Source organism: Chlorocebus sabaeus, chromosome 22, assembly GCF_047675955.1.
Source record: "Chlorocebus sabaeus isolate Y175 chromosome 22, mChlSab1.0.hap1, whole genome shotgun sequence".
NCBI classification, from domain to species: Eukaryota; Metazoa; Chordata; class Mammalia; order Primates; family Cercopithecidae; genus Chlorocebus; species Chlorocebus sabaeus.
In genome coordinates, this window is record NC_132925.1 from 84,955,147 (window position 1) to 84,977,994 (window position 22,848).

Below are 22,848 nucleotides of genomic sequence, written 5' to 3' on the forward strand. Positions count from 1 at the left end.
GTATCTTTCAGCCAAGATATTCTAACGGTGGGACTGACAGTAACTTATCCCAACCAATCTCATGTAGGAAGAAGCTCCACGGCTCTGTTGGTGGCTACTGGGGTCCTAGGGGAAGGATGGTGTTTACAGGTGTGCAGCTACTCTGGTTCTGAGCTCCTGCTAGATTTGTTCTGTTTTAAACTACCTCACCATCCTAATGCACACTCCCTGGCCCCCTTCCCAAGAATGTAGAGAGGTACAAAAAACTTCCCATGATATCCTCCAAAAACCACTCTTGGAGGCCTTTGTGAAAATGTGGTGGCCTTTTAGTAAGATGCAGAGGTTTATAGTGTAGCAGAGCAAATAGCATGAAATTAAACAGGAGCTATCCTTGCTCTTGAAAAGATCCTGTCACTCTGCCCATCTGGGGTCAGGTCCCCTGCATGCTCACGAAGTCTGCTGCTTCCTCTTCTCTCAGGAGGCAAACTTGCTCTTTTCATTTGTCCCATCTTCTTCTACGGAACATTTCGGTTCTTCCCCTCTTTCATTGCAACTCTGCACTGGACTCCCTATGCCTTTCACATCGTGATGGCCCCAATTCCTTTCCTGCAGAAGTTTGGTACTATGTTTAAATATAAGACTGATTTGGAGGTGAACATTTGCAAATAATTGTGCATGGAGGAATGTGGTTACATTTGATCATCTCTTCTTTAATAAGACAAAGTGACTATTTGGGGGGAGCAAAACAGAGTTCAGTTATAAAAAAAAAAGTCTGACAATGTCATGGCTTCTCCTTCCGGCCCCCATCTAGAGTAGTCTGGGTACAGAAGCTCAGACCAGAGGCAAGGTTTCTAAAAGATACCAACTCTTAGCCCCAAGGTTAATTGGCCTGCTTCCTGGAAGGCCTCCCGCATGAGCCGCAGATCACTGCTGCACTCTGCGATGCAGGGGTTCCCAGGCTGCTCAACTTGCTTCTGTTCAGAGGTCTCTCTGCCCTGGCCTGCCTTCCGGACACCTTGGCTTGTTCAACTAAGTATATGAAGCTTTGATCTACGTATTAACCCACTGCTTGACTTGCCGGACTACCCTTCACAGTGGACGCACTTACCATACAAAGTCATTAAAAATGGAATTTTGATTCAGGAATTTGATTCAGGACCCTCAGTTTCCTTCAGGAGAGAAGTTGTGTGCAACAGGAATAGCATTTCGTGATTTTTGACATACTGACAGCAGTTGGCGTTATATAAATTATAGGATGTGATTACAGTATTTGCTGTGATAACACCATCAAAATCCTTTTGTGATGTATAACACATTCAAAATGCAAATTCCAAGATATTTAAAAGCCCATCAAATAGAATTGTTATGACTCAACATTTAAACCTAGGAATGCTGTGGTTTCTTTTACAAGTGTGATGAGCTGAGTTTTCCTTCTGTCATTTAATATAGCACAGAGAACTCTCCATGTAAGAGATACGTGTTGCAAAATTTAAAATTTTCTATCTTGGGTTGCCAAGGCTATGGGAAACATAATTCAGGACAAGTTAGGTTCCAGTGTTTTCATTATTTATTTTTATTTTATTTATTTTATTTGTCTATTTATTTGTCGCCCAGGCTGGAATGCAGTGGTGCGATCTTGGCTCACAGCAACCTCCACCTCCTGGGTTCAAGTGATTCTCCTGCCTCAGCCTCCCGAGTAGCTGGGATTACAGGCACACGGCACCATGCCTGGCTAATTTTTGTATTTTTAGCAGAGACGGGGTTTCCTCATGTTGGCCAGGCTGGTTTTGAACTCCTGACCTCAAGTGATCCACCTGCCTTGGCCTCCCAAAGTGCTGGGATTACAGGTGTGAGCCACTGTGCCCGGCTGGCTCCAGTGTTCTCATATCTCAAAGTGGGTACCATGGGTTTTTTTTTAATTCAGTAGAGGTAATATAACTCAAACTTTTGGAAAGTGGAACAACATTTCTAATCTCCCATTAGGCATTCTAAAGACTTTGGCAGTTCCTTAAAGCAGCCTCAGAGGACACACACATATGCAGGAGACCTTCTTGCATGTAACATGGAATCTGAGAATACAGTCTCACACCCGGGCACAAGACCCAGGGCTGAATTCCATTTGTTTCACGAATTATCCCATTTCCTTAGGCAAAATCTTTAATTTCTCTAAACCTCAGCTTCCTCATCAAGTAAATGGAGATAATAGGGTCTACCTGACACATGAAAAAGCTCTTAGCACAGGGTTTGGTGTGTGTTTTACCTGCCCCGTAATGGCAGCTCTTAGTACCCCAGTTATTCTTGGTGTGCTACTCAGATGACACCTGCCCTGCTCCACCATTGGGAAGGATGCTTCTGAAGTGCATCATCAGTTTGCACAGCTCAGCCTTTCCTCTCAAGCTTCTTGGTTCTTACTCTAGTCATTTCTAAGTGATACAGTCATAAAGTCTTTTGAGACAAGGAGAGGTGATGGCTTCAGTAGAATTATTTCTTTTTCTCAAGCATGGCATGATGCTTGTAGGCGGGACAAGATAGACACACAACCTACAGCAGGGGTCTTGACTGCAAAGAGTGAAGGCGACTCTGAATGCCCTTCTGCTGGGAAGGGAAACATATGCATGGCCCAGTCTTTCTCCTTCTCTTTTGCAGAGTGTCAGAACTTGGCAAGTCTAAAATAAAAGGAAGGAAGAATTCACTCCACAAAAACTCTGTATGAAATAGTAAGTAATCATGTTATTCTGAATTTCTACATAATAATGATTAGCACTTATTGAGCACTTAACATGGGCGAGGCATAGTGCTAAACAATATTATGTTTTTAAATCTTCACAACTCTATGAGATCACCACCACTATTCTTTCCATTTCACAAAAGAAGCCTTAACAGTCAACAATACAGCATTGTTATATGCTATGCAATTTACTGTAGAATACTTCAGTGTAGATGTTTTGATAAAAATGTCAGTGCTAATTTTAATCTATATATCAAAAATGGTCAATTGACCTCATTAGGAATATACCTTCCAGCTAGTATTTAACCAAATGGCTACATGTGTTATAACTATTGATCTCTGACCAACACCAAAAATTTTCTCAATTACCACAACGGATATTAGAAGTGAACTCTTACTGGTAAAATTGGACATGTCCACTCTGTGGATTGGTTCAATATGCTGCAGAAACCTTGCCTTTCTCTGCAAGCACCCAAATAAGTACTTTGGGAGCTCTATCTTTAGAAATAGTGCCCCTGGCCAGATTTTTAAACAGTCTTGCCTTCAGCCACTGACTCAGGCCTCTCAGTTACCTGACTCCAAATAGAATGTTAGCTGATTCTTGCAAAGAATGCATTTGCTCTGATGCAAGGGGCCATCAGAACACCTAAAGGATAAAGAGCTGGAACCTCCCTGAGCTTTAAAACAGTTGGCTTTTGTGCATACTTGGTAATAAATATCTGCATAGATGGCAGAATTGGCCTGAGACTTGTTACAGCCTCACTGCTAAAGGTTGGAGGATGCCAATAACTACTAAAAATATTTTAACGTGTACAAATTATCTAATTGGCTTGGATTGTTCACTGCAAGGACTTAAGCTGTATTTCCTAGAAATGAAAACTTATCCTATTGGCCAGCATAGGGACTAATCTTTAGCTCAGTGGATGTCTTGTATCCACAGAACTAGGTAACTTTACATCTGGTTCTGCAAGTGTCCCTAGAACACTGATGGCCAAAGAGTAGACCCTCCTGTTTGCTGGCCACCTACAGACAGAGAAGGGCAATCCAGCTTAATAAGAGAACCATCAAGCCCATACATTCTGAGTGTTCCTAATTCACTGCTATGTTGGATTATCATCTCCAGAGAAATGGGAAATTGGCAGACTTAATCTAGATTCCATGAAGTCTGGGGAAATCACCAGACCTTACAAAAATGTCTGGCTCTGCTAATATAGCAAAGGGCCTCTGTGAATGTATGTATTGTGGCCAAGGCACAGCCCTTGCTGTGTCTCTGCATTCCCAGTCACTAATCTTCTTTTCCAAGTTTGTTCCTGTTTGCATTCAGTTGTACTTGCTTGCAAATCTGTTCTTAATAACATTAATAGTTAAAATTAAGATTATTTTAACCTTTAAATAACTTATGTTTAACAAAACCACATTTTCTAAATAAAAAGACCTACACATTTTAGTAACCAAATAGTAAAATCATTTTTAAAAGAAAGTTTTTTCAATACAATACAGTTTTGTTATATACGTATTGTCATACAGTGATCAATACTTCTTGAGAATTTCATGCTTTTACATACCAGAAAACTAAATAAGAAGCAGATTGTCAAGTGCTATGATGGCAAACAGCTGTCAAAAATCTGACTCCAACCCCCCCATTCCTTTAGTATACTGTTACAAAAGTTGAAATGCTAATTCATTAAGGATTGCTTAGCATCTTCTTCAGGAAACTCACTACCATTCTATCAAGATATCAGGCTTTCTGGGAATTTTCCTTTCCAGTCTGGCCCAGAGCAATTAGCTTGGCTTGAATAAGGATTGTAATTAAAAGCAGAGAGCATTGACAATATGATGAAGAACTGAGGGCTAATGCTAAAGAAGCTTCATGGACCTGCATATTTTTCCTGGCCTCTCCCAATATCAAGTTTCTCTGGAGTCCACCTAAATCATGATGATGTCCCACCAAAAAATCACATTCCACACTTCCCCATAAACCATATTTTTAGCAAGAAAACCACTGTTAGGAACTTTTCCATCAGACCCAAGTAATACAGTGTAAACAATATGCCTTAAGCAATCAACCCTCTCCCCAACATATTGCATTTAGCAACATGCACAGAAAAGGAGCACTGCAGAAATCTTGTTCATCCCCCAAATGTCCCTGTTCTTCCTTCAAAATCGGTAACTGCTGCTTAGATGAAAGTGGCATCCACAAAAACCAGTTGCTTCAGACCTAAACTTGATCATTCAGCTAGGTTTTCAAAAGGAAAGATAAATATGACACATGCATTTTGGAGACAATATTTTAGACTCTTAGTACCACCATCCATGTTGTAGCAATATTCTTTATATTGTTTCTTCTGTAATTATTGGGGTCTCATTGTACCATTTTAGGAAAAGTATAGTGTAGACAGGCAGAAACAAACTGTAGTGCACAGTCAAGACTGGTGGTAGGACTGAGAGCAAGCCACTTAGCCTCTCTGAATTCATCCTGGGTACTTACTCTGTGCTGGGCACAGTATCAGGTTATAGAGACACACCATAGACTGCCCTGGTCCTTATGTTACTGTTCATGAGATAGACAAAACAAGAATTTTTAAAGAGAAGGAAAATTCAAAGCACCTAATTAAGATAATTCTAGAAGATTATAATTTCTATGAAGAAAACCTATAGGGGACCTGAGATGGAAAGGCAATGGACACATTTTAGCTGAGACAAGAAACATGGGAAAAAGCCTCTTCCCCAGTAGAGGAGCAGAGCAGCAGGGCAGTCTTTCCCGTTCAGAAGGAGAAGAATGTTCAAAAGCCCAGGGGAGGAAGAAAGTTTGGGTTGTTCAGTCAACTAAAAAGTGACCAGCACAGCTGATGTTCTGAGAGTGAGGGAGAATGGCCAGAAATGGTGAGGCATTATTGACCATGGTAAGAACTTGGGGGAAATACAGAAAAAAAGCACATTAAAAGCACAACTGTAAGGGATTATTTTCAAGGATTTCTTGAATGCCCATTATATACTCGACAGCCAGATTTGATTCCGATCTTGCCAAAATCTTGTTCAAAAATTCCATTCTGGGCCAGGCGTGGTGGCTAATACCTGTAATCCCAGCACTTTGGGAGGACAAGGTGGGTGGATCACCTAAGGTGAGGAGTTCAAGACCAGCCTGTTGAACATGGTGAAAGCTCATCTTTACTAAAAATACAAAAATTAGCTGGGTGTAGTGGCACATGCCTTGTAGTCCCAACTACTTGGGAGGCTGAGGCAGGAGAATCACTTGAACCTGGGAGGTGGAGGTTGCAGTGAGCCGAGATTGTGCCACTGAACTCCAGCCTGGGCAACAGAAGGAGACTCTGTCTAAAAAAGAAAAAAAAAAAGCCCTTCTGTTATAACAGTGGACAAAAGTAACATCAATTTTATCTTAATAATGACAGAGCTGATATGTCAGAAGACCATTATCCTAGCTCCTCAAACCATGAACACATGAATTCAGACCTTTTTGATGAATGTGGCAAAATCTTTGTTGGATTGGTGGTGCTGGGTGCCTGAGAGAGAAGCCCAGTCCCATGGTGAAGATGCATCCAGTCATCATATGCCTAATGAAGATGGCCCTGAGCAAGGATGCTACATGCTGAGTGAAATGTTGGAGATGATGCCAAGGATGCTACATGCTGAGTGAAATGTTGGAGATGATGCCATTCTTATCTAACAGCTATCAAATGTAGATATTTTCACATGCCCTCCAACCTTTAGATCTCTGAGTCTATGAGATTTATACACCTGATTCTATACATATACCTACTAAGTGTCTCATCATATACCGAGGATGCGACAGTGAACCAGACACCATCTCTCTCCTCAAGGAATTTAAAGTTCAGTGGGAAAAAGTTAATTTGGACTTCTTAATATAATAGTACAAGAAGTTCTAGGATGGTGCTACATGCTTTGGTAACATGCCATCAATGCCACACTCTAGACTGGAGGTTCATCCAAGGAGGTCAGAGGAGATGATGAAACTGAGACCAAAGGATAAGCCCAGAGGCTTCTGAATGGTGTGGGAGGAAGAGACCACTTCCTGCAGAGAGAACAGCAGGTGCAGTGGTCTAGGTGTGAGAGAATACAGGGTTGGTTCTAGAGACTATAAATGTGTGAGTAGGGTAAGGCTGGCTGGGGGCACGGAATGGGGAAAGGCCCCATTCAAGTTGTAACCCCCAATGTTGGAGAAGGGGCCTACTGGGAGGTGAAACTGGATCATGGGTGCAGACGTCCCCCCTTGCTGTTCTCCTGAGAGTGAGTGCTCACGAAATCTGATTGTTTAAAAATGTGTAGCACCTCCCCACTCTCTCTCTTGCTCCTGCTCCAGCCATGTAGGAAGTGCCTATTTCCCCTTTGTCTTCTGCCATGTTGAAAGAGAAGACTGAGACATTCACTGGAGTCAGGTCATCAAGGGCTTCAAATGCTTTGAATTTAGGCTCCCCTGGAGGGTTTTAAACCAGTGGTGATCCTACTTAAGCCAGCAGTGAGCCTTTATATTCTCTAACTTATTAGTTGACAATTAAAATAGCTCAATTATTTATGAAACCTTTTCAAATTGGGTCTTCAAATATTTTCCAGAGGCAGACAGAAAAAGTCATCTAATGTGGTCTCAAGATGTCCCTGCCCTTATAAGGTGTGTGGACAGTGTTTCCCACTGGTCCCTGCTATTGGAATACCATGAGGGTCCATTGAACCCCATGTTCCTCAAAGGAAGGATCTTTCCATGGAAACAACTGCTCCTTGCACAGTTGGCTGACGGACAGAGAAACAGACTGTAAGATGAGTACTCCAGCCTTGCTTCATCTTGGGCTGCCTTTAATTTGATCACTTCAGAAGAGAAATCAATGACAAGAGTGTTTAATAGTTGTTTCTATCAACCAGAAAAGATGTTGATGCTCCAGATTTTTAGATTAAACATAATGAAAATTGATTTAAAACCACGTTCCTTCTGCCTAAATAAACTACTGGCTTTGCTTTTCCTTTCTTTTTTCAGAACAAGAGAGAAATTTCCCTTAAGGACCTTGCACTGAGAGACAGACTGAGTCATGTCCGCTCTGTACATCTAATAAGAGCGTGTGTCACCAACAGAGTAAGGTTAGGAGGAGCCCTCAATGGCCACCTCACTCACAAGTGGGTGTGAAAGGTCATGAAGGCAGGGGAGGCAAGAGTGATTCTCTGCTACTTTTAAATAGAAGCAGGCTAAGAGGCCAAGTCAGGTGAAATGTTCTTACCTATGGTGTCTTTGTGCCACGGCCTCACAGACAATACGTTTTTGTTCGGCACACTGATTCTTAAGGAGTAAAGGTGAAAGAATGAAACCTTCCGCATGGAGAAAATCCTGTGTACAGTAACAGAAGAGAAACTGGCAGCTGATATCAAACCACAGGCTGATTCTCTGGGATTATTTTAATTGTTCTTCATGCTGGTAATAAGAGGAATGTGTTCATTTTAGTCTAAACCATGTCAAAGCATGAGAATCAGCTCTGAGAACTTAAGTTACCCAAATATCTGGGCCACGAAGTGGAGGAAAAGCAGTACAAATTTGGTTGTGTTGGCCAAAATATCTTCCTTAGCTCTCAGAAGGCACAAGGGAGGGGGCTTCCCACCACCCACACAGCAGGGATAGTGTATGGAGGAAGGGCAGCATCCTCCAGGATGTGGGGTCAGGGGGAGGCTGCGGGGACACTTGGGTCCACTGGGGCTGAAAGGAGGATGTGAGCCTGGGGCTCAGAGAACAGGAAAGACCGACTCCCGGGAGTTAGGATCAGAGCCCAGCTAGGCTGTAACTTACAGAAACCTCAGACAGAAAGACAGAGGTCTAGAAATGCCAACTTCTTCAGACTCTAGGCATTTCCTCCTATCCAGGCCTCTTTTGTTGTTGTTACTATTTTGTTTTGTTTTTGTTTGGTTGCTGTTTTGTTTTGTTTTTAAATTGGAGAGAGGGTCTCACTCTGTTGCCCAGGCTAGAGTGCAGCAGTGCAGTCATGGCTCACTGCAGCCTTGATCTCCGGGTCTCAAGTGATCCTCCCACCTCAGCCTTCCAAGTAAGCTGGGACCACAGGCACATTCCACTGTGCCTGATTGATTTCCTCAATTTATTTTTTGTAGCAATGGGGTGTCTCACTATGTTGCCCAGGCTCATCTCCAACTCCTAGGCTCAAGCAATTCTCCTGCCTAAGCCTCTCTAAATGCTGGAATTACAGGTATAAGCCACTGCAGCCAGCCTCCAGACCTCCTTCTTAGAAAATGTTATCCATAGCCCTGGCTGATCTGTTTCTATCCCTTGGCCTTCTGGGCCATAACTGATTGCATAAATGATGGACATCTGACCTCAATAGAACCAAGGGCTAGAGTGAGTTGTGTATATAATTCGCTAAGAAATGTAAACTCAGATACAGATACACACACTGATTTCTTCCCTATTGGATTTGAACTGGGGCATTATGTAAAGTCAGGACTTGGAGGAGACCAGGAGACCGTGTTTCACCCATGATTTGGGGGCGGCAGGTAGGAGGGACATGAAGAAAGCACAAAGGAAGAAGGAAGAAAGAACAAAAAGAGTAGTCATTTGCTCTTGGTGGCTTCTTGCTCTTGATGGTCCTTGTCCCTCCTGGGGCTGACCCTGGGCCATCCAGTAAATTTCTCCCAGCTTGAGTGGGTTCTCTTGCCTAGAGCCAATGCTTTCTAAGAGGTGACAGAAGTACAATGAGCCAGTGTTTGATCATCAGAAATGATGAAGAACAATAAGGCCAAAATATGATAATATAGTCATATTACTATAATAACTTCCTCAATTTGATCTCTGAATACAGACACAACCTCCCAATTCCCACAGCCATCTTTCCTAACTGGACTCAACCCAGCACTCTGTTGTAAACTTAAGGGTACAACAGAGAATCCACAGCAGAGAATCCTATACTACTATTCTCAGAGGTTGACACCTGATTACTTAGAATACTACCTAGGCTCTGCAGTGCCAGGAAAGATGAAAACAATGCTTCACAGCCTCCCTTGGATGTGGCCAAGCAACTGGGCTTCCTGTCTGCATTTCCCAATGCCTACCAGAGGACCTCTGCTTCTATGTGCTTTATATGAAAGGGTCCACAAAGACATTTAACTAAAGGGCTCTATAGCTTAACAATATGGTATCATAATTAATACCCTGCTAATATGGTACACGATCTTAGACATGGATTGGTTTCAGATTCTACCAACAAGTTCTGTGCAGGACTCTGGTACTTCTCAGTCTTCCCAGGATCAGTTTCCTTTTGGATTGATTTCTCCTCACTCCGTGAGATTCAGGCCATTAAGTCAAAGGTCCGTCTTATCTCTCAATGTTTGGCTGTGACTCAAACAGGCCTATCTATCATAAGCTCAATATAAATGCTGAAAGGCAAACAAATTAAGGGTTATAAACGTAATGAAAGTTAACATTATGTTAGATACCAAAAACAGTAGAGCCATTTTTGGCACCATGTAGAGCAATCCTGTCTGGGAATTAAGCCATAAGAATCTAGGAACAGTGGCCAGGAGCAGTGGCTCACACCTGTAATCCCAGCACTTTGGGAGGCTGAGGCGGGCAGATCACAAGGTCAGGAGTTCGAGACCAGCCTGGCCAATATGGTGAAACCCTGTCTCTACCAAAAATACAAAAAGTTAGCCAGGTGTGGTGGCAGGCGCCTGCAATTCCAGCTACTCAGGAGGCTGAGGCAGGAGAATCACTTGAACCCAGGAGGCAGAGGTTGCAGTGAGCCAAGATTGTGCCACTGCACTCCAGCTTGGGTGACAGTGAGACTCCACTAAAAAAAAAAAAAAAAAAAAAAAAAAGAGTCAAAGAGCAAGTCAAAATAATACGGCTTTGGTCTATGTACCCGCCCAAATCTTGTGTCAAATTGTAACCCCCAATGTTGGAGAAGGGGCCTGCTGGGAGGTGACTGACATCCCCCCTTGCTGTTCTCCTGACAGTGAGTGAGTGCTCACGAGATCTGGTTGTTTAAAAGTGTGTAGCACCTCCCCACTCTCTCTCTTCCTCTGCTCCAGCCATGTAGGACGTGTCTGCTTTCCCTTTGCCTTCCGCCATGACTGTAAGTCTCCTGAGGCCTCCTCAGCCATGCTTTCTATATAAGCTATGCTTTCTGGAACCTGAGTCAATTAAACCTCTTTTCTTTATAAATTACCCAGTCTCAGTCTTGGGTACTTATTTATATTAATAGCAATGTGAGATGAAACCAATACAACCCCTGAATCTAGTCACGCCTCAAGACAGAACTGCATAGACATCCTGGTTCCAAGAATCATCAAATTGCATTTTTTTTTTTTTTTTTTTTTTTTTGAGACAGAGTCTTGCTCTGTCGCCCAGGCTGGAGTGCAGTGGCCGGATCTCAGCTCACTGCAAGCTCCGCCTCCCGGGTTCACGCCATTCTCCTGCCTCAGCCTCCCGAGTAGCTGGGACTACAGGCACCCACCACCTCGCCCGGCTAGTTTTTGTATTTTTTTAGTAGAGACGGGGTTTCACCATGTTAGCCAGGATGGTCTCAATCTCCTGACCTCATGATCCGCCCGTCTCGGCCTCCCAAAGTGCTGGGATTACAGGCTTGAGCCACCGCGCCCAGCTCAAATTGCCTTTTTGACCACTGCCACTTTGCACTGGAAGCTGTGACTTGTAAACAAAGAGTGCTGAATAATCTATCATGCTGTATGATTATTCAGGCTAGATGCTCTTATCCATTTGTATATGGCAGAGGATATCGGCTGTTCTTTCATTACAGACAGATGCATATCATTAATCCATAAAAGTAGAAACAACAATAAACACCTGAAATCTAGAAATCATTTTCATTTTTAGCCCTAAGCTTTTCTACTAGTTGACAGTCATACATATGGAGTGTTACGACATCTTTTCTGAAGATAATATTTTTATATCATCAATTCATAGTTTTATAATACCAACTCAAAAAACATGGTTGAGCTCAGAAAAAAAATTTGCTTAATAGAAAACTCTAGAATCAAATGGAAGAGGAAAATATTTGGATGGATATAAGTGGTACCAAAAATCAGGAATACACTCATATTTTTAACATCTCCTGGAAAAAATACTCATAATAGTAATCTGTTTCAATGGAAATAAAGTACCGTAATATTTATAGTCTGTGCCAGAGTTATAATGACTGTGGGGCCAGAAGTGAAGTGTCACAGCATGCTCCACATGTTTTTAACACGGTTTCTAAAGGCTCTGGAGGCTATTAAATTTAATGAACCCATCTGCTATGAAATAGAGGTCCCAACATAATCAGTTTCCTCCTTGCCATGTAATGCAGATGGCATTCTCTGTTCCACAACCCAGCAGGATGGTTTATGTTTCTCTTTACATGTGTCTCTTTGTTTTGACGATTTGAACTTCTTTGATATGCAGCAGTGTCTTGGAAAAATACTGTAAATTCCATTTCCAAGCCCAACAACATCCTTAGTCTGGCTTTGACCCTGTTTAATTGCTTCTAGGCAGTAAGAGTAAGAGCTTAAAGTAATCACCCAAACGACTCCTAAATGGCCTAGGTGCCATTCCTAGATGGGAAACTGAAACAAATGTGCTATTTATCAAATGCAAAGTGTTTTCTCCAAGTTGAACTTAGTGGGGGGTGAGGAGGAGGGATACAGGTCCAATTTGCAAATGCAACTAAATTGGTTTGAAAAGTTCCTACAGATTGCCTACTGAATTGCATTATCAGCAAATGGGAGGGGCAAGAGGGCTTGATAATGAATTCTCATTATTTTAAATGGTCACAGTCCCACTGTTTCTAAAACATTTCTTTGCTTCCCTTCTGCGTGTCACTGTGGTCTGTGTAAACTCCCCTGGAGGGGCTGATCAGGAATGCTGATGCTTCCTTGATTTGATACTGGTTCTACCCTGCACAGCAAGTTGAATAGCATTCCCAAGCTGATTAAGACCCAACTCCAAAGCACAAGTCATTTGCTTTTAAAATGGAACAAATTCCATTGTTAATGACTTTTTGCTCTGCACCTAAGAGATAATGACTATGCATGACTTGTATTCAGATGAGAGGCCTATGAATTTCAGAATTCTGGTGTTTGCTGTTTTGTCAATTAATACATGAGATCTTATTAGATTAAACATAATTAATGTTGTTAACATTAAGTCATTTATTTGGGTTTCACCAGGAAAACAAATTGAACAGAACAGCCAAGCAGGAAACAGAATATTTAATCAGACTGGTAGCAACAAGCAGGGAGAATGGGCCCTGAAAGGAAGTTTTGTCAGTTTCTGATTCTAGAATTGGTTAAATGCAATGGCTGGCTCTCATGTGCAAGAACCCAAACTCAGCTTCTGTTCACAGTTAAACTTTTATCTTGAACTTGTCCAGAACCTAAACTATGAATCAATGTATAATAGGGAAAGCACCATACTCATGGGTCATTTTTAAGCTATTTATTTAAGCATTAAATCAGTTTTATAATTATATTTTTTGTTGCTGGGTTTTCAGCCACAAAAACTGATGAGTCAAGCAAAGAGGAATTCCTTTTCCTTAACTACCCAGATAATTACAGAGAAAGAAGAGTCAGACCACATTAAGCCATCTTTTGGGTACAAGTGTCCAAACGTACTAGATAATCAACAAACACTTACCTACTTCCTTAGTATTTAGTAGAAATAATATACATCAGCAGGGTCACAGGTCTTCTGATTCCTAAAGGAATCATAGCTCCTTTCAGACTGCAATATAACAAAGAGAACCAGGCTCCTCTGGGAAACATCAGTGCTAAGTAGAAACGTTATGATGAAGAATGGACATAGCTATCCTAAAACCTTCTCTTGACAGTTTGCAGGAGATACGTACGGTTGCATATCCTTCCGGCATTATCTTTCCCTCTCAGACCAGAGCGCATAGACAGAGGCTATTGGGGTAGGCAAGATTCAAAAATAGCCCCCAAGATTTCTGCCCCAAGTACATGCCCCATCAAATTCCCTTTCCTTGAGTGTGAGCTGATGGGATATCCCTGATATAATTAGATTAGTAATCAATTGACTTGGAGTTAATTAAAAAATAAATGATCCTGAGTCAGCCTGACTTAATGGAAGAAGCTTTTAAGGGAAGGTGAAGCATCGGAGAGATGTATTTTTGCTGGGCTGGAGGAAAACAAACAGCATTGTGTGACAGCCTACAGGGGCCATGTGGCAAGGAACTTTGGGTGGCCTCTGGGAGCTGGGAGTGGTCCCCAGCTGACAGCAAGCAAGAAAATGGGAACTCAGTCCTATAAGGGCACAGAACTGAATTCTGCCAACAAGCTGAATGAGCTTGGAGGAGGCCCCTGAGTTGCAGATGAGAACTGCAGTGCAGCCAACACTTCCTTGCAGCCTTGTGAGTGCCTGAGCTGAGGATCCACCTAACTTGTGCTGAGACTTTTGATCCATGGCAACCTGGAGATGATACGCTTGTGTTGTTTAAAGCCACTGAGTCTGTGCTGATTTGTTAAAGGGCAGTAGAGAACTAGCAGAGCCATACAGGCGATGCTGACCCACATAATGGGAGTGTGTTGGTTGTTTCTAGCTGGAAATCACAACTGCTCACACACCAGTTAGTGGCCCCTCTCTGTGGAAAGATCTGTTCTCCTTCTTGGAGTACACAGCTGCACGAGGCCACTAAGAGACAATAAGACAAAAAGCAGACACTAACCCAGCCCTCAGATCTACCACATCAACCAAGGATGACACAAACAAATCAAGGAAAATTACCCTATAGAAAGAAAGAAAGAAAAATTAAGTATCAATTTTCTCTGAATGCAGGGAAGATTTTTTTTTTTTCCTCCTTAGTTTTTTATGGTTGCTTTGCCCATATTCAACACAGTGGTAATTTTTTTGCAACTTTCTTTAGAGTCTTTCCAAGGCATTCATTTACAGATTCATAGAAGCAATGACTTTCTTTTCATACTTAAAATGTGTTAGTTTAAATAATATTTAATTCATTTATACAATTATGATAAAATTACCACTGGCATCAATAGGTTTGGGAATGAAGACAACTGACTTCAAGTAAGCTTTTGCAACTCAGGCATGGGGAACAGACATATGCTTCGTGCACCAGAATGGCCTTCCTGATCACATGTCCAGGGTGCTGTGGGTGACACGCACAAATGGTTGCATTGCCAAGGGTGCTTAACTGACACTGAGCCAGTTTAAGCTGTGGCCAATTAACCCTTTTCCCATTTAGAGGAAAAAAAAAAAAAGTGTAGCTCGCTGCCAGCACTAATTTAATTTTGCATAAACACGGTTTTTGAGGTTGAGGCAAATCTGACTGATTTTCAATGTGAAAATAAAATATAAAAACTGTTCTTGGAATTATTTCTAAAACAGAACTAACATCAGAATTGTCTGAATCATCAGAATCGCTTATTTTGGAAAAATCAGATTCATCAAATGAATCTTCGGCCAACAACTGTTCGAGAATGATGTTAACATCGCGTGTAGGAATGCAACATTCTCTAGGATTTGACATTTTTAGCAATCAAGAATTACTATATTTTGTAAACGTGAATACCACTACTAAAAACAGAATGTTTTGGGACACAAAAGACATCATTCTCCTTATAGAATATTTATAGAAAAATAATAATAAAAGTGAGATACTTCATGGCAAAGTTATCTCAGGTTACCCGCTGCAGCCACAACTGTCGACAGCAAGTATTTTTGGGGCAAATGGGCGAAGCGTGAAGAGGGCTGCTACCATATTTCCCTTTCCTTGTGTAATTCAGCAAGGGCTCTCCTCAGTAAGGGTGCTGGGGTGAAAGCTTCTGCCTGGCTAGTGCAGCACAATCCCAGTGTTTTCTGGGGACACTGACCCAGGCACCAATCCCCAGACATTAGTGCCTGGCTCACAGCACATAATTACAGCCAAATGAATTCCAAAGAATTAAAGAGTATCTTTAAACAAACAATGTTTTCCAAGATACTCATCAGACTTAACTACCAAGTTCTATTATGAATATGGTATCAATCATGTTGTAGTTACTATGTGAGACCCAGCTCAAAGAAAGGAGAATCCAGTATTTTTTAAAACTTCCCTCAGCCCGGGAAATACACTCACACTAGGTTTTCTAAAATTGGGAAATGACAATAAATAGTATTTATTGCATTCACACCATGCATAGACATTTAATCCTTAGAGTGAACCCTGGAAGGCAGGTCGTATTCTTATCTTAGAAATGAGGAAAACTAGACTTAAAGAGGCTAAGTAACTGGCTGAAAGTCACAGGGCGAATATGGAGAAGGCATGCAACTCAAACCTGGGATGTTGTTCTAATCTAAATTCAGTGCCCTTAGTAAATAAACTAAGATAGATGATAACTATGCTTAAATTTAAAAAAAAAAAAATTCCAGAGCTACCAATACCAACAAAACATCAGGTTACTAAAACGAAGTCAATCACCAGCCCTAATGCCAAGTGCTCCTGGAGTCTAGTCTCTTTCATTACTGCAAGCTGGGTCACCTTAGCGTAATGCTGGCTTGGAACTGTCCTGGATGTGTCAGGACAGTCATGAATTCAAAATTGCTCATCTCCCCTTTGATCTTCTGGGTGGTTCCAAAGTTGATGAGCATCTCAGAATTTAGACTCTGCAGACGAGTTCATCATGTGAATCATATTTTGATCCCATATAAATGATGGGGTTTTTTTGGTTGTTGTTTGCTTGTGTCCTGGCAGAATCCAGGTCCAGATGAAGAGCTGGAAGAAACTGCTGCTTCCTGGTAAGACGTACCTGTTGAAGCAGCAGCTGCCTTCTCTTCACCCAGCAGACCTAAGAAAGAGGAAGACAGACTCCCCAGTGTCCTTCCTGCCCTGACAGGTTGCTCAACACCACGAAGAGGAGAAGGAACCCTTAGAACATTCTACCGGGAGATCTATTTATCAGGGCAATTTGCAAAGATACAGCAACAGAACCTTGGGAAGCATAGCAACAATGTTGGTTATCATTTTAGGGATAACCTGATTCTGTGGGTTTAGTTTTATGAACCTCAAAGAGTTCTTTAAGAAGTAGAATAAATGAACTTTGTCATCTTGGCATACAAAGTTTACTTAATAATGGGCCACTTGAAATACTATTTTATTTTAAAGTAAATAAGAATGACTATGGCACAGAATGTAAATTTTATGCAAATGTTTAAGATAAAGCAAAAGACTTCAGAGACTTTCCTCCATAACTACATGCCCAGATCTGCCCCAGACCATCTACTTTGGCTCTGTGGTCACAAAAGTGCTTTAGTGCAAAAGCTTGAGTAGCAATGGGTTCTCCCTCTAACTTCCTATGTAATTAGCAAATCTAATATAACGACTGATTTAAGTGATGAACATTACCTAAAGCAAGACATCATATTAATGCAAAGCTATATCTGCTTCATGAGCTTATATCTGCCGTGAGCGTCAGGTTATGTGTCCCTGGTCAAAACAATACACGAGTGTGATGTGTCTTTCTCTGCAGGCACACAATGTCCATCTGCTTCTCATTGGTGATGCTAATTTTGAGGGCCCACTCAAGATGTTGCTGAGATTCATCCAATATATAGTATACTAAGACAGTATACATAGTATCCCACTGTTCAGGTGCTACTTTTTCCCCCTCATGACTAATGAAAAGTCTAGGGAAGCATTTTGAGATCATAAAACTACCCTGCTCATCATCAAACTTTCCCCCTAGATTTAGCATCCACTGACAAGACCTTTGCCCTAACTGGTCTTTACCAAAATGGTTGCAAAATAGTGATTTTCCAACTCCGTCACTCCCTCCTCATTTACCAGTCAGCACTCCATTATACACTGGACCCTTCTCACCCACTTACTTACCTATCTGGTTCATCTGTTTGGGATTTGTTTAGTTATTTATTATCCATAAGGACACGTGGATTTCTGTTCTATTCAACAAGTTACAAGCCATTATTGTCATTCCTTATTTTGAGGCTCAAATTGTCCCAGATTTGACCAATGAGAGCCTCTTCATGCTGATCCTGTGTCCTTTTGACATGACCACATTATTGTTTTGAGCACTTCCTTAGTTTCTGGCACAAAATATGCCAGGCTTATTATTATTACAGTCATCATCATTATTACTATTTGGTACCTTCCCTGCTGCAGCGCTGGAATAAGCAATCACTCTAATCACCCTGGCTCCTCTTAGTGGGGACTGTTTTTTAGAAGCCAGAATCTGGGTACTGGATGGGCTCATTGCTACTTGGGTGCCACTGCTTGTAGGTCCTTTCAAAGGACAGAGTTGGGATCTTTCAATCAAGTCGAATCCCATAGGCAGATCCCCTGTCTTCAGCATTTACACATTTGCCCAATCCCACCATACTCACAAAATAGATTCAGAATTGCTGTAACCATATTACCACAAATGACACCAAATGGAGTTTAGAATTTATTTGCAGTTCTTTTTTCCTCCCTAGATTGAGGGGTAGATAGTGAAAGTATTGTGTTCAAAATTTAATATTGTGTGTACTACTATATTTTAAAGCTTTTTTTCCTCCCTTTCTGAGAAATTTTCTTATTCACTTGACATATTATTGGATTCATTTTCTTCTGTCTGAATTCACTTTTAATTTTCCCCCAGTCTTGTTTAATTTTTGAATACATAGAACATTAATATGCTTTCAAAAGTCAAAACTGTGCAAAAAGGTATACTCAGAGGTGTGTCATTTTCTCCCCAAGACCTGCACCACCTCCCACATCCTAACAAGATGTAGGGCAAAGGTCTGCCAATGGATGCTAACAAGATGTGGGAGGTGGTGCAGAGGAGATGGCTTGGGAAGGGAATGATAGTTCTGTTGGTAACCAGTTCTGCTGGTTTGTGGTTTATTCTGTTTCTTGTTTTTGCTTTTTTTTTTTTTTTTTTGTAAAATAAGTAATTACACATCTATCTTCTTTTTTCATTTCTTATATAAAAGGTAGTATGCTATATATAATTCTTGCAAAAAGTAGTATGCTATATGTGATTTTGCTCATTTTACTTAGAAGTATATTCTGTAAACCACTGTCTATCAACTAATGCAAGTCATTCTCATTCTTATTTTTAATATTGACTCCATTAGGTGTAGGTACCATAGTCTATTCAATTTCTTATGTTTGGGCATTGAAGTAACTTCCAATATTTTGAAATTACAAGCTATTCTGCAATGAACAAATTTGTGCATATATATTTTTGTGCTGTTAGAGGTTCATCTACAGGGTTGAATTCTTAGAAGTTTGCTGGGTCAAAGGGTAAATGCAAATTAACCTCCAAAGAGATTGCCCCATTTTGCATTCCCACAATCAGTGAATAAGACGGTCCCTTTTCCCATAGCCTCACCAACAGAGTGCATGGTTAAGCTTTTAGTTTTTGCCACTCTGATGGGTGAGAAATGGTATCTCATTATAGTTTAATTTGCATTTTCCTTATTATGAAGTTGTACATCTTTTCTTACGTTTAAAAGCCATTTTTTATTCTTTTTTGTGAATTGTCAGTTTTTTTGCTCATTTTGTTCCTATAGCAATTTTGGGGGGGTTCTCCTCAATTTAAAAAAGTTATTTATATATTAGAGATTATTAATTCTTCATGTGTGCTATATGTCACAAATATTTTCTCCTATTTTATCATTTGTCTTTTGGCTTTGCTTATGATGTGTTTTTGGCTTACAAAATTTTTTTGTTGTTATTCTTATTTTAAGTAGTCAAACTTATTTATCTTTCTCCTTATTGCCTGTAGATTTTGCAGTCATTATTAGAAAGTCTTCCCAGAATCCAGGTCACAAAGGAATTTACCCAGGTTTTCTTCTAGTGCTTGTAATGGTTTCACGTTTTACAATTTAGACGTCTGATCCACTTGGATTTCTTCCTGGGGTATGATGTGAAGACTGAACTAATTCTACTTTTCTCTAAATGGCAATCTGATTTTCCCAAAAGCATCTGTTACAAAGCCCATCTTAGCCCCACTGATCTGAGACGTCACCTCTATTATATACTATATCCCCATATGTAGTTGATTTTGTTGGACCTTCTACTCTACTGATCTGTCTATCCAGGTGCTACTACCACGTTTTAATTATAGAAAATGTGTCTTATATATTTTTTAAATTGATGAAACAAACAAAATGACTGATCAAACTGGCTCTTTGGGGTTTGTAGTACACAAAACCACTGAGTGATTTGGTTACTTTAATACTAGCTAGCCACACTCCTCCTCCTCCTTACTCCTATTTTTCCTGCCTTACCCAACAACATATAAGAAGAGATGAAGTTATCACCATGGTTGCTATTGTTAATACGGTGCCAACATAAATGGGGCAGCTTATTTTGTTTCCATGATTTAAAACCAAACTGGGGACAGACTCAAGCTGATAAAAGTTCACAGTCTCCCCGGCATCGGAGAAGGCTTTTCAGATCAACATCCATCTTTATTCAAGATGACTTTTCCTGGGGAAGGAATCTCCCTTTTTGACAAGGAGATACATTCATATTTCCAGGGCTGCATTGCATACTTTAAAACTCAGACGGGACAGGCTGTTGTGGCCTGGCCTGTGTCATGGTGTCCCCTGAAATGAGTTCCCACATGCTTTTCCTGCCCTGAGTTTGCCTGCAGCTGCCAGAAGTGCAGCAGGAATGAGAGAGCCCAGGGAGAAAAAAGCTGACCCATGACAGCCATCGAGATCACTCTGGAGGACAGCTGTGTCTGGGTTACAGTGATTAATGTGATGTTAATCCCAACAAAAATGACTGGAGAGAGGCCCTGTAAGAACATTTACAATCAATACATGAAAAACACCACTCCCATCAGACTCATTATCACTATGAAAAATCACCCTGAGATTACATAAGAAACCTGGCCATTGAGGCATTGCTTGATGACTGGCAAAGCTCCTCCTTTTCAGCTAATTCGGCATCAGAATCTGCTGCTTAGAATTCGGCTTTAGAATGGGCCCATGGCCAGAGTTCAAACAACAATCGAGTGCCTACTGAACCACCATTCAAGCATATTCTCACTTGTGCATGGGAAGAAAATGCAACTGCAGCCTCCATGGTGGCCCCAATTCATTATTAGAGCTGAGCTTTGGTTACATTCCCAGTAGAGACACAAAGATTCATTGCCAGGACTAGGGCTCACATATGGTGAGGACAGAATCTAAGAATGCTTGTAATCATTGCTACACTGACAGAATTTGAACACATGTGAAAAAGCAGCATAGAAGTAACTAGAAAAGACACAAGCAAAACGTGATTTCTTTTGCACAGACCAGCTACCTTTCTGAAGTGTATGTCATACTTTCTAGTACATTATGATTATTCACCAACTTTGCTTGTCAAGGTGATCAACACTATACAATCAATCAAGAAAAGTGCCACTGAACCCCAAAAATACGAGTGATACAGTTGCTATTTTCTGGAATTAACACAATTTAGGGATGGGGGTAAAGCTCAGCCTCTTTCCTGGGGCCCTGTGGACTTACAGTGCTGTCGATGTAAGCTTCGGTCCACACCACATCATGCTCCTGGTCGATGACTTTGGGCCGGCTGAGCACGTGAAGGTATTCCATGACATTCTCCTGCACATCAGCCAAGGTGGAGATTTGAGTAAAAAATCCTGCCAAAACCCAAGGGAGGGCCAAATTTAGTCACAGACCGAAAGACCTGCAACTGGGAATATGCATATGTCACGCCTTCTTGCCCTCTAGCTAGTTTCTTTCTTTTTTCTTTTCAGTGTTAGCTCCTCTCCCCCATTTTTCTTTTCAATGTTAGTTCCTCTCCCCCATCACCTACTTTATGAGTAGTAAGGTCATGTTAGAAAATACAGTCAAGCAAATATAATAAAATTAAAATCAACCACAAACTCATCTCTCAGAGGAAGTTCCTATTAATTCTTTGGAGAATATCCTCCCAGACTTTATATGCACACCACCCTCCCTCATATATACATGTATGTATACACACACACAGAGTATATGTTTACACACACTGTGTGTGTGTGTGTGTGTGTGTGTGTATTCCTTGGCAGAAATGAGAGTCCTTTCTACATGACATTTTGTAACCTTATTTTTTCACTTTTGTGAGTCTATTTCCAAGGGAAAAACTAGGAACCACAAAAATTAAAGGCTATTTCATTTTTATTAATATAACAATAGTTATGATTAATTTTTGAGTGCTAAGTACCGTGAAATTTGCTAAACACTTGATCAATGTTGTCCCTTTTCTTTGTGACAACACGTTTAAGTGCAGATGACTGTGCCCATTTTAAAGATCAGATGACTGATACAGATGGAGATACGTTTTTTGCCTATGCTCTCTCAGGCATCAAGTAGCAAATACAGATGATGAGTCCAGGTTTGTAAGTCTCTTAATTTGTCCCTTTTACTTCTACTGAATTTTGCCCTTTGTATGTTTGAGGCTGAAATTTCAGCTCATATCATGATGTGGTCCCCAGCGCTGCCTTTTATATATGTTGGGTAGACATGATTTCTTTTCTTTTTTTTTTTTTTTTTTTTGAGATGGAGTCTTGCTCTCTCACCCAGGCTGGAGTGCAGTGGCACGATCTCGGTTCACTGCAAGCTCTGCCTCCCGGGTTCACGCCATTCTTCTGTCTCAGCCTCCCGAGTAGCTGGGACTACAGGCGTCCGTCACCACGCTTGGCTAATGTTTTGTATTTTTAGTAGAGACGGGGTTTCACCATGCTAGCTAGGACAGTCTCAATCTCCTTACCTCGTGATCTGCCCGCCTCGGCCTCCCAAAGTGCTGGGATTACAGGCGTGAGCCACCGCGCCCGGCCAGGTAGACATGATTTCTAAGCAACAGAAACATTCTCAATATGCTGTTGTCTTATGATTGGGGACACCATTTTGATCTTGAGTTCAAGGGCACTGCTATGTTCCTGCACTGATGAAGAGTTCAGGGTCACATCAGCTTTGCTATGGGTTAGGAGATGTTAAAAGGGAAAGAGTGAATTGAACACAGGCCTGGATCCCTTGGAGCGAGCCCTTCATTCACACATTGATTGAAGATTTTCTTGGTGTTTAGCATTGAAGAAGCAGCGATTAACAAGGTGAGCAAGACCCCTGCCCCCCTGGGGCCTGGCAGTTCTGAGTAAACAATTACAAAATGGTA

At 41.2% G+C, this 22,848-nt stretch overlaps 1 protein-coding gene across 4 annotated transcripts in view; it reads right to left on the reverse strand.

Annotated features, from left to right (window-relative positions):
* Positions 1–22,848, reverse strand: part of CACNA2D3 (calcium voltage-gated channel auxiliary subunit alpha2delta 3) — a 948,786-nt gene that overhangs the window by 276,559 nt on the left and 649,379 nt on the right. For all 4 annotated transcript variants that reach the window (XM_073010036.1, XM_073010035.1, XM_073010037.1 and 1 more), the window contains one exon: positions 21,201–21,334. In XM_073010036.1, the coding sequence (XP_072866137.1) occupies positions 21,201–21,334 (134 nt within the window). The remainder of the gene's footprint in view (positions 1–21,200; positions 21,335–22,848) is intronic.